At 46.4% G+C, this 15,712-nt stretch overlaps 1 protein-coding gene across 1 annotated transcript in view; it reads right to left on the reverse strand.

The window, feature by feature from the left end:
* The window catches only part of LOC137526102 (parvalbumin beta-like), a 235,394-nt gene that overhangs the window by 164,769 nt on the left and 54,913 nt on the right, over nucleotides 1–15,712 (reverse strand). Inside the window, exon 2 of the mRNA XM_068247318.1 lies at nucleotides 12,837–12,947. Coding sequence (XP_068103419.1) covers nucleotides 12,837–12,883 — 47 coding nt within the window. The 5' untranslated portion in view covers nucleotides 12,884–12,947. The remainder of the gene's footprint in view (nucleotides 1–12,836; nucleotides 12,948–15,712) is intronic.

Raw genomic sequence — 15,712 nt, forward strand, 5'->3', positions numbered from 1 at the left:
GAATAGTGGGAACAAGGCAATTTTTCAAAAAGACCTTGTAGTTTTTGAGAAAATCAATTTAAAAAATGCAAGGAAAAATGATTTTTCAACTCAGAAACATGTCCTTGCTATCGCTAAATTTGGCATAAAATTATAGGAAAATTATGCGAAAAAGCTAAATTACGGTTTCTGGTTACGTTTTCAAACAAAACAAATTAGGATTTTGCAATTGCGAATTACGATGTGAAAATAATATTATGTGAAATTTGTGCTCATCACTATTAGTAAACTTGAATAAACATAAACATCTAATTTACCATCTAATTTACCATCTCTATATATGATAAACAAGCACTTAATCTATCCGGAAGCATTTACTAGTTTCCCCCAGTCAATTTTAGATCAGATATTGGTAGAGATCTGCTTTGATATCATCCACATCGCTGCCACCGCAAAGTAAACTTTGTGTTTATGTAAGCTAAAGTGTAATCTGGCAAAACAATCATAATTACTGCAATTAAATTTTTTCCTCCAGGGATGGGTGTTTTATTTCCACCCACAAGACAATAAAATCCAAGATCTCTGCCAGAAGTATAATCATGTGTATAGATATTTTAATCCGGTGTGGTATTTTGGACCAGGTTGGATACGAGAAAGAGAACTAAAGAGCATTACCTCTTCTCCTTAGTTTTCTACTAGGAGATACTTTTTCATCTATCCATTAAAATAACTTTTCAGCTCTTTGCAGTTGTAAAGGTACCAAAAAGTAGGTGAAAAAAAAGCATTCTCAAAATTATTTTGGGTATTTTCTTGCTGGTGGTCTAAAGTAATTTTATTGCCATATGCAATTAACTTTTTCTCTTGAGTTTTCTCCTAAGTGATAGCTTCAAAGTTGTTGAGTTGTTGTTAAGTTTTTGATAAAATTTCCTATAAATCACGAGCAAGCAAAAAAATACTTAAAATAGTTTTGACAGTACTTTTCTACTTACTTTTTGGTACTTTTTTAAACTGCAGAAAATGTATTCTAAATAGAAGATGTTAAAATTATCTCGTAGGAGAAAACGAAGAAGAAAAAGTGAATTGCATATGGGCCCCTCTGTTTTGTAGTTGTGCAGTAGGATGTTATCAAGGGGGTGCAGATAGTGTTCTATTACCAGTCACAAAGATTAGAAACAGGAGAAACTGGCAGCGCTTCCAAATGCAGGCTTCACTCGAGTTGACCAGCTGCATAGATGTGCAGAGCCCAAAACATGGGTAGATTACACAACTTGCATTCAAAACAGATGCAGCGAATGGAGAATGTTAGCTTCCAAAAACAGTTTGCACGCAGATTGTTCAGTACTAGATGCTTCCACGACATTGACGTGCCCTCACGGAGGAGACCTAACCACTAACTAACAATTAAAACATAGTGTAAACATGGGGCTGCTAGCCACAAATGGTCTACACATTTTCTAAAGAGCAGCAACAAATGGGCAGTGCTTCTAATCAGGAGATAAAAAAATTAGAAAGGCCATGATTGGTAATCTACTGTATATCTAATAAATTACTACCACTTGTATTTCAGATTAGGAAGGTCAGAAAAAAGGTTGGCGTGAGGGTTGAGTGCCACAACTCATACGTCTGATTATTGGTGATCTGCGTAATCACCAATAATGCAGACGCTATACTCGATTATGTGTGATCTGCAGAATCACCAATAATACCAGTATTTCAAGACCAAGATCAGAGTGTGTAGTGTTTGGTGCAACCGTAACTTCAATGATATACAGGACCTTACCAATTGAGTTGGTAAGGAACAATCTTGATACAAACAAGACGGATAGACAATAGGCTCCCCAGTGAGGCTGGGAAGGATACAGACAGAGAATACGGTGGTAGTTTAGCTAGTCTCTGCCAGGGGTGCCGGCGAGAGACAAGAACCAATCAGACAGATAATAACAGACATACACCAGATAGTAAACTAGTCCTATCAGCGGAGCTAGCTTAACTGGCAGCAAGAAGCTACCCTAGGCCTTTCCAGTGGAACTGGAAAGGTGACACAAATGACTCAGACCGCCTAGTTTAAACCTTCCAGGGGAGCTGAGAAGGTACCAAAAACACTAAGCTATACCTCACCAGTGGCGCAGGTGAGTATAGTAAATACATAACAGGTGTTCAACAGTGGAGCTGATGAGCCTCAGACCACGCAGACTAGGCCCCTACAGAGAAGCAGGCTGGCACTAACTGAACCTAATAAAGGCTAGACCTCTACAGAGGTGCTAGTGAGGTACTAAGATACACAGGCCGTCCGTATAATGAAGTACAAACCCCAGCAAGCTGGGGATGCAGAAACTGGGATAGGATCTCCCAAGGAGCAGATGGTTCAGACCGCGCAGCAGCCAAGTGATCACCCGTGGAGTGGGTGAGTCAGACTGTATTGCAGACTAGCAGAACTGCTTCAGCAGAGGGGCTGGCGTAGGTAGGAGCTCACCAGTGGCGAGCGCCCAATGGTGAGTAGAATGGTCAGGCAGACAAGGTTCGGCAACAGAGAGACAGGTACCGGTACAATATCGTGAGACAAGAGAGTAATCGGTGGTCAGGCAGAGGTTCAGCAACGGGTAGGCAGATAGGCGGAAGCACAGGATCGGAAAGCAGGATCAGAGTCAGAGTAAAAGCTAAGAGTCATACACAGGAGCTCAATACAGAAGCAATATCCTAGTCTAGGTGTGAAGTCCTTGCATCAACACCCCGGAACTAGTCTAAACAATAACAAGATAGCAATATCCTAATCTAGGTGTGAAATCCTTGGCATCACACCTGGGATCTAATCTGACAGATAACAGAGCAATAACAATATCCTAATCTAGGTGTGAAATCCTTGGCATCACACCTGGGATCTAATCCGACAGATAACAATAGCAATATCCTAATCTAGGTGTGAAATCCTTGGCATCACACCTGGGATCTAATCTGACAGATAACAGAGCAATAACAATATCCTAATCTAGGTGTGAAATCCTTGGCATCACACCTGGTATCTAATCTGACAGATAACAATAGCAATATCCTAATCTAAAGGTCTGAGCGCTGACACCCAAGCATTCACGACAACAGACCGCGCCAGACTGAAGCCCGAAGGCTTAAGAAGCAGAGGAGACCTCACTGGCATGCCCCCTACAGCCAGCCAATCCGGGGCGCCGTGAGTCTCCTCTGCCACCAGCTGACCAGTAGGTCAGCTGACGATCCCTCTCCCTGCATAAAGGTCCTGTCTATGCGCACGCCCGCGTGAGACAGCGACCCTACAGGGAAAAGTCAGTTCCATCCCCGGCGTCCTAGATGCCGGAGAGACGGGCAGGGACCCAGAGGCAGCCGCGGTGGCGATGCAGTCCGCCGCGGCTGCGCTCGTTACAGTTGGCATTAGGGAATTGGGATGGATAAAAAACATTTTATGAAATTATATTTTTCATGAAATGCTTTGCAATCTGTGTGATTAGTAGTAGTATACTTTAGCCCCTTTAGACCACCACAAAGGCCTCTATTCATAAAGCATTCCCGCATGCGGTAATGCTCAAAACAGCTGACTTTCCCAACCATTTAGCAAAGTGTTCATTCATAAAAGCTGTTTCCGCGTGAAAATATACAATTCCTTAGCAGTGCGGAAAATTAACGCCCTATGCGGAGATTATCACAACACATGTCACTGAAGGTTAATTCATAAAGATTAGAGCAGGCGGAATTCTGTCGGATGACACCGGCTGTTTAGCTATTGCGATAAGCCAGCGGTAACAGCCAAGAAAACAGCTTCAGACCTTCCAGGCAGCTGCAGTGAGAGCAGAGCAGACAAGGCATTCCAGGATACCAAGGCTGTGTTTTTTTAACCCCTTGGGTACCTGTTTTCAGATATATTTCACATCAGAAAGCCTGCATGTGTAACATTTATTGAAGTTCTTCTAAGATGCAGCAATTCAATAGATTGTTTAGGGAGACTAATAGACAGATTCAGCGCAGATTCAGGAGAAGGAGAGGCAGAAAAATGCACATGTAAAGGGATGCTGGGGCTGCCTCCTTTATACTGTCTCTGCAGGAGAAAATGTATCAACTCAGCAAGCAAATGTAACAACTCAGCAGCACCACAAGTTTAGTGCAGGAATTCCCTGACCTATTATCGCAAGTGTAAACATTTTTATGAATTAGCACACAAAAGTCTAAAATACCGAAGCAGTGTTTTCCCTCCAAGATTTTTTTTACCGCAAATGTTTTATGAATAGAGCCCAAAGTCTCCAAAGAAAGTCAGAACACTCTCTATCCAGTGTCCTTATTAAGAAACAGTCCCAATTTCCAGGCTAGGTTACTGTCAATATAGTTCACAGCTGCAGAACTATAAGAAATATTTAGTCTTTATATTACAATATATGTCACTAGACGAATCTTAAGGCCACCCTTTGCTATATATCTGTGTGCCGTACCATGGAAATGCTTATCATATACACTGTTCTCTTTTATGGACATTTTGCATTATACACTACCCTTTCTACATAGCAGGGATAAGCCTTCAGAGATTTGCAAACCTCTGATTTGCTGCAAATTTTACAACAATGCCACTGATTGGCTAACAAACCTCATGGGTTAGAAATTTAAAAAGTGCCCATGAGCACTTAAGTACATAAGTACTCCTATACCCATTTCACCTGGAAACAGCAGACATCTGGGCAGCCCCTTGATCTTAAAGGGTGCTCTAAGATTCCATTTTAAGCCATCCCCAAGACTTGTACCTACATATATGGGGCTAATTACCCCCATCTTCTACTAGATATTAGTATTAGGTAGCTATATGTGTCTCCAATTAGCAGCATTAGTTAAACAGATGGACCCTCATACAGTATTATGTAGCCTGAGCACGCCTCCCCCCAGTATTCATAGCCAGATGTGCCACACAGTATTAGGTATCCAGATTTGCACCCCACCTCCAGCATAGGAAGACAAAAGTGGGATACCAGTATAGGTAGACAGAGGTGTCCCCCAGTATAGATAGCCAGCTTTTCCCCTAGTATAGTGTGTTCCAGTGTTGATCGAATACCTCATTATCCTATTCGAGTTTGGTCGAATTCGGATAGTAAACTATCCGAATTCACTCGAAGTTGAATATCCAATGTAATCGAATATCTGATTCGACCTCGAATATCCGACGTCACTATTCGAGTCTGTATTCGAGTAAAATATTCGAGCTGGCCTTAAATAGCTTGTAAAACTTGTATTGGAGGTCAATGATGCATGAAACCACCTTTTTTATGAAGAAAAATATCAAGTGATTATGTGGTGATGTAGTAGTTATAAAAAAAAGGTCTCAAAAATAGTAAATTAACTTCATGAAAAGTGTTTGCATGAGAAGGTATGTCCAAAATGGTTGTTGTAACAGTCTTCATGTACGTCATCTTCATCTTCTTCTTCTATATCTTCTTCTTCTATATCTTCTTCTTCTACTACATCTTCTTCTTCTTCTTCTATATCTTCTTCTTCTTCTTCTATATCTTCTTCTTCTATCTCTTCTTCTTCTTCTTCTATATCTTCTTCTTCTTCTTCTTCATCTTCTATATCTTCTTCTTCTATATCTTCTTCTTCTATATCTTCTTCATCTTCTATATCTTCTTATTCTATATCTTCTTCATCTTCTTCTTCTTCTTCATCATCTTTTCTATATCTTCTTCATCTTCTATATCTTCTTCTTCATCTTCTTATTCTTCTTCTATATCTTCTTCTTCTTCTTCTTCTTCTTCTTCTTCTTCTTCTTCTTCTTCTTCTTCTTCTTCTTCTTCTTCTTCTTCTTCTTCATCTTCTTCTTCTATATCTTCTTCATCTTCTTCTTCATCTTCTTCTTCTATATCTTCTTCATCTTCTTCTATATCTTCTTCTTCTATATCTTCTTCTTCATCTTCTTATTCTTCTTCTTCTTCTTCTTCTTATTCTTCTTCTTCTTCATCTTCTTCTATATCTTCTTCTTCTTCTATATCTTCTTCATCTTCTTCATTTTCTATATCTTCTTCTTCTATATCTTCTTCTTCTATATCTTCTTCAGCTTCTTCTATATCTTCTTCTTCTATATCTTCTTCTTCTTCATCTTCTTCTTCTTCTTCTTCTTCTTATTCTTCTTCTTCTTCATCTTCTTCTATATCTTCTTCTTCTATATCTTCTTCATCTTCTTCATCTTCTATATCTTTTTCTTCTATATCTTCTTCTTCTATATCTTCTTCAGCTTCTTCATCTTCTTTTGTAATATTTTTTTTTTTACTTCATTTGTGGAAATATTTTATTTTAATAACACCATAGTTATATTTGTGTTGATGGCATAATAGGTAGGCAGTGGCACATTGCAAGCCACAGCGCCTTTTTCTGTGTACCCTGGTGGTGGTAAAACACAGACATCAGCAGGAGGAGGAAGTAGTTGCAGGCTTGCAGCTATTTGTTGTGTGTGGTAATAGTCGGTCGGTACTCGGTAGGAGAGTGGGTGGGCAGGTGGCAGCAGAAAATAGTTCTTCTTCTGTTCTCCCTGGAAGTGGTAGCAGCACACAGACAGCAGAAGCTCAATGCAGCTACAGGAGGAGGAGTAATGTGTGTCCGGCAGTGTGATGTGACTGACATAATAGGCCCTGGTTCCTAGCGGTGGTTCCAGGGCCTTAAATGAACATCATGAGGTTCCAGACAGCGGTCGTGAAGCCCACATTGTGTCCAATACACAATGGGAACAGCACAGTTTTCAACCCGGACACCTCTAAAATAATTACAATTTTTGTTTTTGTTTTTAAATTATTGCAGCTATTGTTGAGCGTAATAGCTGGTGGCGCATGGGCAACAGCACCTTGTAATGTGTTCCCTGGCAGTGGAGGTGGAGACACAGACAGCAGGAGGAAATATAACAGCAGGCAGCGTGAGGAGGATAAGTGTGTGGCAGACTGGCATTTGGCAGCAGGCAGGAGGGCAGGCAGCGAGACATAGTGGCTCCAGGGCCGTAAATACACAGCATGAGGTTCCAGACAGCGGTCGTGAAGCCCACATTGTGTCCAATACACAATTGGGGCAGCACAGTTTTCAACCCGGACACCTCTAAAATAATTACATTTTTTTTTTCCAAATTAATGCAGCTATTGTTGAGCGTCATAGCTGGTGGCGCATGGGCAGCAGCACCTTGTAATGTGTTCCCTGGCAGTGGAAACACACAGACAGCAGGAGGCAATACAGCAGCAGGCAGCGTGAGGAGGATGAGTGTGTGTGGCAGACTGGCATTTGGCAGCAGGCAGGAGGGCACGCAGCGAGACATAGTAGGCCCTGGTTCCTAGCGGTGGTTCCAGGGCCGTAAATATAAAGCATGAGGTTCCAGACAGCGGTCGTGAAGCCCACATTGTGTCCAATACAAAATAGGGACAGCACAGTTTTCAACCCGGACACCTCTAAAATAATTACATTTTTTTTTCCAAATTAATGCAGCTATTGTTGAGCGTAATAGCTGGTGGCGCATGGGCAGCAGCACCTTGTAATGTGTTCCCTGGCAGTGGAGACACAGACAGCAGGATGAAATACAACAGCAGCAGCAGCAGCAGCAGGTGTATGTGTGTGTGCCAGTCGTCACTTCATGTCCCCCTCTCGCCGACAACAGGGGCCATGAATTCGCCTTCCACCCAAGCCTGGTTCATTTTGAGAAACGTCAGTCTGTCCACAGACTTGTGAGACAGACGAGATCGCTTCTCAGTGACGACTCCACCGGCTGCACTGAAGCAACGCTCTGACAGTACGCTGGAAGGGGGTCAGGAGAGCACTTCCAGGGCGTACTGCGCAAGCTCGCTCCAGATCGGCAGGTGCTTGACCCAATACTCCATGGGATCAACAGGGGCCACGCTATCAAGCCTGCTGAAGGACCCCATGTAGTCAGCCACCATGCGGGTCAAGCGCTGCCTGTGACTGGAGAAGGATGCTGCTGCAGGCACCTCCTCTCTAGTCCTTGGCAGCTCTACACTCATGTAGAGCTCTTGGGTCAGAGACAGCAGGTCTGTGGTGCACGTGCGCTTGCTGCTGGTGGATGCAGGCACCTGCTGCTGCCTTTGTGCTGGCTGGACGGTGGGGGTGGATGGCTCAGGGAAGGCTTCCTGCAAGTGCTCAACAAGGGACAGCTGCAAATCCCTCATTTGTTGCGCACAGTCTCCTCCTGCAGGCAGGAACTGGCTGAGCTTTCCCTTCAGACGTGGGTCCAGCATCATGCAGATCCAGATGTCCTCCCTCTGCTTCATCTGGATCACCCTTGGGTCCTTGTGCAGCCACCTCAGCATGTGCGCTGCCATTGGGAAGAGTCTGGCCACGTCTGTTGGCACATCATCGGCAGCCCCAGTGAAGTGCAGGGATGGCCGTGCGTGCAAAATAATGTCGGCTGGGGATTGGCCAATCGGGGGCTGCACACATCAGGAGCGCACGCATGTCGCTCCCCTTCTGCACAAGGGAATAAGGCAGGAGTTGGGAGCACATGGCCCGTGCCAGCAAGCCGTTCAGCTGACGCACGCGACAGCTGCTGGGAGGCAGAACCCTGACCACCCCCTGGAAGGTGTCGCTGAGCACGGTCTGGCGAGGCCTTTTGCTGGCACGGGAAGCAGTGGAGGGAGCAGAGGAGGCCACTGAGGACTGGCTGCCAGAACAGGCCTCAGTGTCGGCGGCAGGAGTTGCAGAGGGAGGAGGAGCAGTGCGTTGCTGACGCACTCCTGCTGCCGACGGCTTCGCAGTGGTGGCGGGTCTGCCACTGCCACTGCCAGCTTCCTTCAACTTCACGAACTCCTAATGCTCGTGAAAGTGTTTCCCTGCAAGATGGTTTACCAGAGAGGTGGTGCCAAACGCAGAGGGCTCCTTCCCTCTGCTGAGCTGCTTGCAGCACTGGTTGCAGGTGGCATACTTGCACTCCAAATATGGAAGGGTGAAAAAATTCCATATTGGGGAGGTGAAGTTGCCCCTTCGGCTGGAAGGTGCTGGTGCCGCTGGTCTCCCTGTGGTGGTTGGGGGGGGGGGGGTTTCTTGGTGCGGCTGGTGGTGGCACTGGCAGAACTCGTCTCCTGATCAGCACGCTGTGTGGCCTGCATACCACGCCCACTTGTGATCCTGCCCATGCCTGCAATGCTGATCCTTCTAGCAAGGCCCGCAGACGCATCCTCCTCCTCCTCAGAGCTGATGACATCCCCACTCCCAGGACCTGGCAACCAGTCTTTGTCCTTCACAGTGTCATCATCATCCTCCCCCTCCGCAAACATGTCCTGCTGGGATCCCCCAAACTCCCCTTCTGCATGCATGGGCGGATGGACAGTCACCACTGTCTGACTGTCCAAAGCATCATGAGCACCAAAGTGCCCATGAGCATTCCTTCCTCCGCCAATTCTTCCGCAACAGCATTCCATAACCCCACTGCGCTTGGGGATAACAAGGTGCTGAGTGACAGGGTGCTGATGTCGCCCGCTGGGGCTGGAGAACTGCCCTCCTCCTCCTCCTCCTGCTCCCCAGGCAGTGCTGGGCGGCTGCTGCTGCTCTTGCGAACAGGAGTGATGGCGGGGGTGGAGGACTCAGTTCCAGAGCTAATGGTGGCCTGCTCATCCACCATCAGTTCCACCACAGCGTCTGCGTCATTCTCCTCAATAGGACGGCTACAACCTGGCAGTGGGAGGAACATCTGGGCCACACGCTGCTGCTGCTGCTGCTGTGTCTCTGCAGCGTGACTCCCAGCTGTTGGGCGTCCAAGGCGTCCACGGCCAGTGGCTAATGGCGGAATAGACACTGGTGCAGACGCAGAACTGCGCATGGTGGTGGTGGCGCGGCCGCCACGCCCACGACCTCCTCTCTTGGCGATGCCCTTGCTGCCCTTGCTGCCCCTGCCCAAACCGCGGCTGCCAGTGCCAGACATTGTATATCTATATATATAATAGAGTAAGTGCCTCAACCTTCAAGCAAGAAGAAGAAGTAGCACCCTGCCCCCAGGGTCGGTCCAAGCAAGAAGGAGGGGCTGGTCCAAGCAAGAAGAAGGAGTAGTGTCATATCAAACCAAGGGCAAAGAGGGATCATTTGCATATTCAGTAGCAGTGCATTGTGGGTAACCACAAATGTTCACTTATAGCTGAATTATTGCAGATTTGCTTCTGTTTTAAGAAGGAAAATTACACCAAGCTTTGCTTTCTTTAGTAGGAGGGCTTTTTGGTCTCTTTTATCCTCCTATACATTCTTAGTAGTTTGGGTCACCCTGAGCTGCTTGGTTACTCTGTTGTACTGGTCCAAGCCCTATCTCATACAGCCTTATCAATTCCTGCTATGTACTGATGAAGACCAAAGTCTGAAATAGGATGTCACATGTGGGTTTGATATGACTGTGTCTGTGTAAAACTTAAAGCTATAGGCTTGCTTGACTTACCAAGGGTAAAAAAGGAATAATTTGCATATTTAGTAGCGGTGCATTGTGGGTAATCACAAATGTTCACTTATAGCTGAATTATTGCAGATTTTCTTCTGTTTTAAGAAGGCAAATTACACCAAGCTTTGATATTTTTTTAGTAGAAGGTCTTTTTGGTCCCTTTTATCCACCTATACATTCCGAGTGGTTTGGGTCACCCTGAGCTGCTTGGTTACTCTGTTGTACTGGTCCAAGCCCTATTTCATACAGCCTTATCAACCCCTGCCATGTACTGATGAGGACCAAAAGTCTGAAACAGGCTGTCACATGTGGGTTTGGTATGGCTGTGTAAAATTTAAGGCTATAGGCTTGCTATACACCAGTGGTTCTGGATGCTTGCTTGGCTTACTAAGGGTGAAAAGGAATTATTTGCATATTTAGTAGCAGTGCATTGTGGGTAACCACAAATGTTCACTTATAGCTGAATTATTGCATATTTCCTTCTGTTTTAGGAAGGCAAATTATACCAAGCTTTGCTTTTTTTAGTAGGAGGTCTTTTTGGTCCGTTTTATCCCCTATACATTCCGAGTGGTTTGGGTCACCCTGAGCTGCTTGGTAACTCTGTTGTACTGGTCCAAGCCCTATCTCATACAGCTATATCAATCCGTGCCATGTACTGATGAGGACCAGAAGTCTGAAACATGCTGTCTATATGTGGGTTTGATATGACTGTGTAAAATTTAAAGCTATATGCTTGCTATACACCAGCGGCTCTAGATGCTTGCTTGGCTTACCAAGGGGGAAAAAGGGTAATTTGCTTATTTAGTAGCAGTGCATTGTGGGTAACCATAAATGTTCACTTATAGCTGAATTATTGCAGATTTCCTTCTGTTTTAAAAAGGCAAATTACACCAATACAGTGTGCGGCATTGCAGGAAGTGACGACAGTGGAACGCACGATGGAACACGGAAGAGGTGAGTCATCCCCGCCCGCTGCCTCTTACTAATAGTGGCGGCTGCTACTGTGCTCAAGCAGGAGGGGGAGCGCACATGGGGGACCCAGGTGAGGGGGGGTTCCTGCTGAGCTTAAGCTGAAGGGGGAGTGCACATGGGGGACCCAGGTGAGGGGGGGTTCCTGCTGAGCTTAGGCTGGAGGTAAAGCACACATGGGGGACCCAGTTGAGAGGGGTCCAACCCCCCTCCCCGCCGCTGTGCCCAATACCCTCTTCCTGCCCTCTACCCTCTTATGCGGCGTATGCTACGCCGCGGGTTGGCTAGTTTTTAATATTATACAAATGAAAAAAAAAACGTATGTATGTAAAGGCGGGTGGGACAAGTGGGGTACTTTAATGGGGTGGGACTGGTGGTGGTGGGTGTGTGAGGTGACGGACAGGTGTACTCTACAGCAGAGATCGGTGTAGCGCTAACGAGAGAGTGCACACTGCGCACACAAAGACCTTAGCTGACGCTGACTGACGGTGTCCCTATACACAGACTACAGTACAAGTCAGCAAATACACAATAGAAGTAATAGAAAAAATAGGACGGGTGTAGCACTAACGAGAGGGTGCGGCGGACAGCGCAGATGTGCACTGCGCACACAAAGCTCCCCTAGCTGACGCTGACTGACGGTGTCCCTATACACAGACTAATATATAAACAATAGGACGGGTGTAGCACTAACGAGAGGGTGCGGACAGCGCAGATGTGCACTGCGCACACAAAGACCCTAGGTAACGCGGTGACGGACGGTCCCTATAGACAGACTAGAGTACAGTACACTACAGTACTACTAACTAAACAATAGAAGAATCTAGCTAAATAATACAACAGGTGTGACTAGATTACAGAGAGCAGATACAGCAGGACAGGTATAGCAGTAAAGCTGGGCCTTGCTAACTACAAAATAGTACAAATCTATCTAACACAGAAGTAGTAGTAGTAGTACAGCCTAGATGCCCCCAGTTTTACATAGCCTTAAGTGTCCCACCGCATAGGTAACCTTAGGTGTCCTCCAAGTTTAGGTAGACTGAGGTGTTCCCCTCAGGTGTCTACCCAGTACAGGTAGCCCCAGGTATTTCCTAGTATAGGTAGCTTACGGTCTCCCTCCAATATTTATAGCCTCAGGTTTGCCCCCTATTATAGATAGCCCACGGTGTTTCCCCATGCAGAGTTGTGAGTGGAGCACAGAAGTGCCTCTCCTCTCTAGGATCAAGCAACGCATCTCCACAGCTCAGCCACTCAAGGTACTTTCTCTATGTTTCCAGCAGAATCCCTCAATATATAGGCAGCCTGAGGTGCCCTTACCAATATAGGTAGTTTCAGGTGTCCCCCAGTATAGGTAACCTAAAGTGCCCCCCAGTATAGGTTGCTTCAGGTTTCTTTGCACCCCCCCCCCCCCCCCCAAAAAGTAAAGGTAGCCTCGGCAACTTCCTCTGTGCAGAGGTGGAAGCAGAGCAAAGTAGTGCCTCACCTCTCTAGGTTCCAGCAATCCATTCCCTCACCACAGCAGAGTAGCATTCCTTCTTTATAGTTCAAGTGGCATCTCTCAACAAATGTGAAGGTAACAGAGGGTAGGAGGCACCTGTAGACATTCAAATATATTTCTTATAGTGCAGGCATGAATTATTTATAATCAATTAAGATACTGATATTCCTATCTCAAATGAGTCAGACTCGCATACAAGGTATGGTAAAAGCTTCACAAATTTTATTATGGCACAGTTGACAACTAGAGATGTCGCAAACCTCCGATTTTCAGTTCGCGAACTTCCGCAGAAGGTTCAATTTGCGCAAAAGTTCGCGAACCGTAATAGACTTCAATGGGGAGGCGAACTTGGAAAACTAGAAACACTTATGCTGGCCAGAAAAGTGATGGAAAACATGTTTCAAGGGGTCTAACACCTGGACTGCCAGGTGGCGGAGTGGGATACATGCCAAAAGTTCTGGGGAAAAATCTGGATTTGACGCAAAGCAGCGTTTTAAGGGCAGAAATCACATTGAATGCTAAATTGCAGGCCTAAAGTGCTTTCAAACATCTTGCATGTGTATACATCAATTAGGGAGTGTAATTAGAGTACGGCTTCACACTGACACACCAAACTCACTGTGTAACGCAACGCAAACAGCTGTTTCCGTAGTGACGGCCGTGCTGGACTGGTGCACACCATGGCGAGATTGCTCTTCCTCACTCAGTGATGTCTGGTTAGGTAATGTCTGTCTGCCTTATCAACTTTGGTGGTTTTTTCTCTACCATTGTTAAAGCTTACATCTATTTTTTTTACATTACATTTTTTACTTGCTGTTCAGTACCTGCAACAAGAATCTATTATGGAGGGCAAGTCTGCCATTGTGACCAAGGGTAATGGCCGGGGAATCCTTCCTGGTGTGATTCCGGTCCGGAGTTGTAGCAACAAACGGCTACCACCACACATCCAGGCATGGAGGGCAGCAGGCATGGCATGCCCGCCCCGAGGTAGTGACCAAAAATAACAATACAGGACTCAGGAGGACTTTTGAGGCGCTAATGTAATGAATCAACTTTAAATCCTTTAACGAGAATGCAGTAAAAGGTATGCAGTGACTGCAAACAGCCATTTGTGTAGTGACGGCCGTGCTGGACTGGTGCGCACCATGACGAGAGTGCAGGTGATACAGCCCATATGGTCGCCCGACTGATGTAGCTGAATGACAGAACAGTGACTGTCCAGCTGATCAAATTTGGTCTGACCACAAATTATGAAGCAACGACCTTATTATCTTTGGTGTGCCACCCCCACCCGAGACACTCATATAACCGGCGGTCATTGCTTCATTGTGATACGCAAGCCCCTTCACCGCGGCAAGGTAATGATTACGAAGGGGGATGGGCACATGTACATGGTTTTTTTGTTTTGTTGCAGCCGCCCGTAGTGCAGCCAGAAAAATTAGGCAGGCATGTACATGCACCAGAAAAATTAGTATAGCGGCCGCTGCTAGCAGCGGCCTTAAAAATTCAGGAATCCACCTAGAGTCCTGGACCTTGTTGGTGGTGGCGGAGAAGGCAGTGAAGTGGCCTGCAGGCAGAGATGCTGTGTGTGGGGACTGACTTAGTCTTCAGTCGGGCAGTAGCCCTCCGGGATCCATGCCTCATTCATTTTGATAAAGGTGAGGTACTAAACACTTTCGTGACTTAGGCGACTTCTCTTCTCAGTGACAATGCCTCCAGCTGCCTTTCTGACAGGACGCTTGTGCAGGGCAAAAGAGAAGTTGGATGGCAAATTCGGACAGCTCTGGCAACAAGTCAAGCCTGCGCACCCAGTAGACCAAGGGTTCATCGTCGCGGCTCGCAGTGTCTATATCCACAGTTAAGGCCAGGTAGTCGGCTACTGGGTCCAGGTGTTGGTGGAGGGAGGATCAGGAAGGGCTACGGTGAGGCGTTGGACTAAAGAATGTCCGCATGTCCGACATCACCATGAGATCGCTGGAGCGTCCTGTCCTTGCCTGCGTGGACTTGGGAGGAGGAGGATTACTGCCAGTGGTACCTTTATTGCATTGTGCTGTCACATCACCCTTAAACGCATTCTAAAGCATCATTGCCAGCTTGTTCTGCAAGTGCTGCATCCTTTCCGCCTTCTGTTGAGTTGGTAACATGTCCGCCACTTTGTGCCTGTACCGAGGGTCTAGTAACGTGGCCACCCAGTACAGGTCATTCCCCTTGAGTTTTTCTATATGGGGGTCCCTCAACAGGCTGGACAACATGAAAGAGGCCATCTGCACAAAGTCGGATCCAGACGTACTCTCCATCTCCTCTTGCTCTTCCTGAGTGACGTCACGCAAGTCCTCTTCCTCCCCCCAGCCACGAACAATACCACAGGAACGTGAAGCAGCACAAGCTTCCTGTGACGGCTGCGGTTGTTCTTCTGCTGCCGCCTCTTCCTCCTCCTCCACAGAAACACCTTCCTCACCATCCGAGTCTGACTCCTCTTCTTCCCCACATGACTCCTCTTCTTCCTCCTCCCTCTCTGTGCTGCCGCAGGTGTTGAGGAAACATCTGGTTCGGATGAAAATTGCTCCCACGACTCCTCCTGCCGTAACTGTTCCTCTTCATGCTCCTCCACAGCTTTATCCACCACTCTGCGCACGGCACGCTCCAGGAAGTAAGCGTAGGGGACCAAGTCGCTGATGGTGCCTTCAGCGCGACTCACCAGGTTGTTCACCTCCTAAAATGGCCGCATGACCCTGTATGCATTTCGCATCAGTGTCCAGTTCGGTGGCCAGAACATCCCCATCTTCCCAGATTGTGTCCTTCTACTGTAATTGTACAGGTACTGGGTGACTGCTTTTTCCTGGTCTAGCAGGCGAGAGAAC

The sequence above is a fragment of the Hyperolius riggenbachi genome, chromosome 7, assembly GCF_040937935.1.
Source record: "Hyperolius riggenbachi isolate aHypRig1 chromosome 7, aHypRig1.pri, whole genome shotgun sequence".
Taxonomy (NCBI): Eukaryota; Metazoa; Chordata; class Amphibia; order Anura; family Hyperoliidae; genus Hyperolius; species Hyperolius riggenbachi.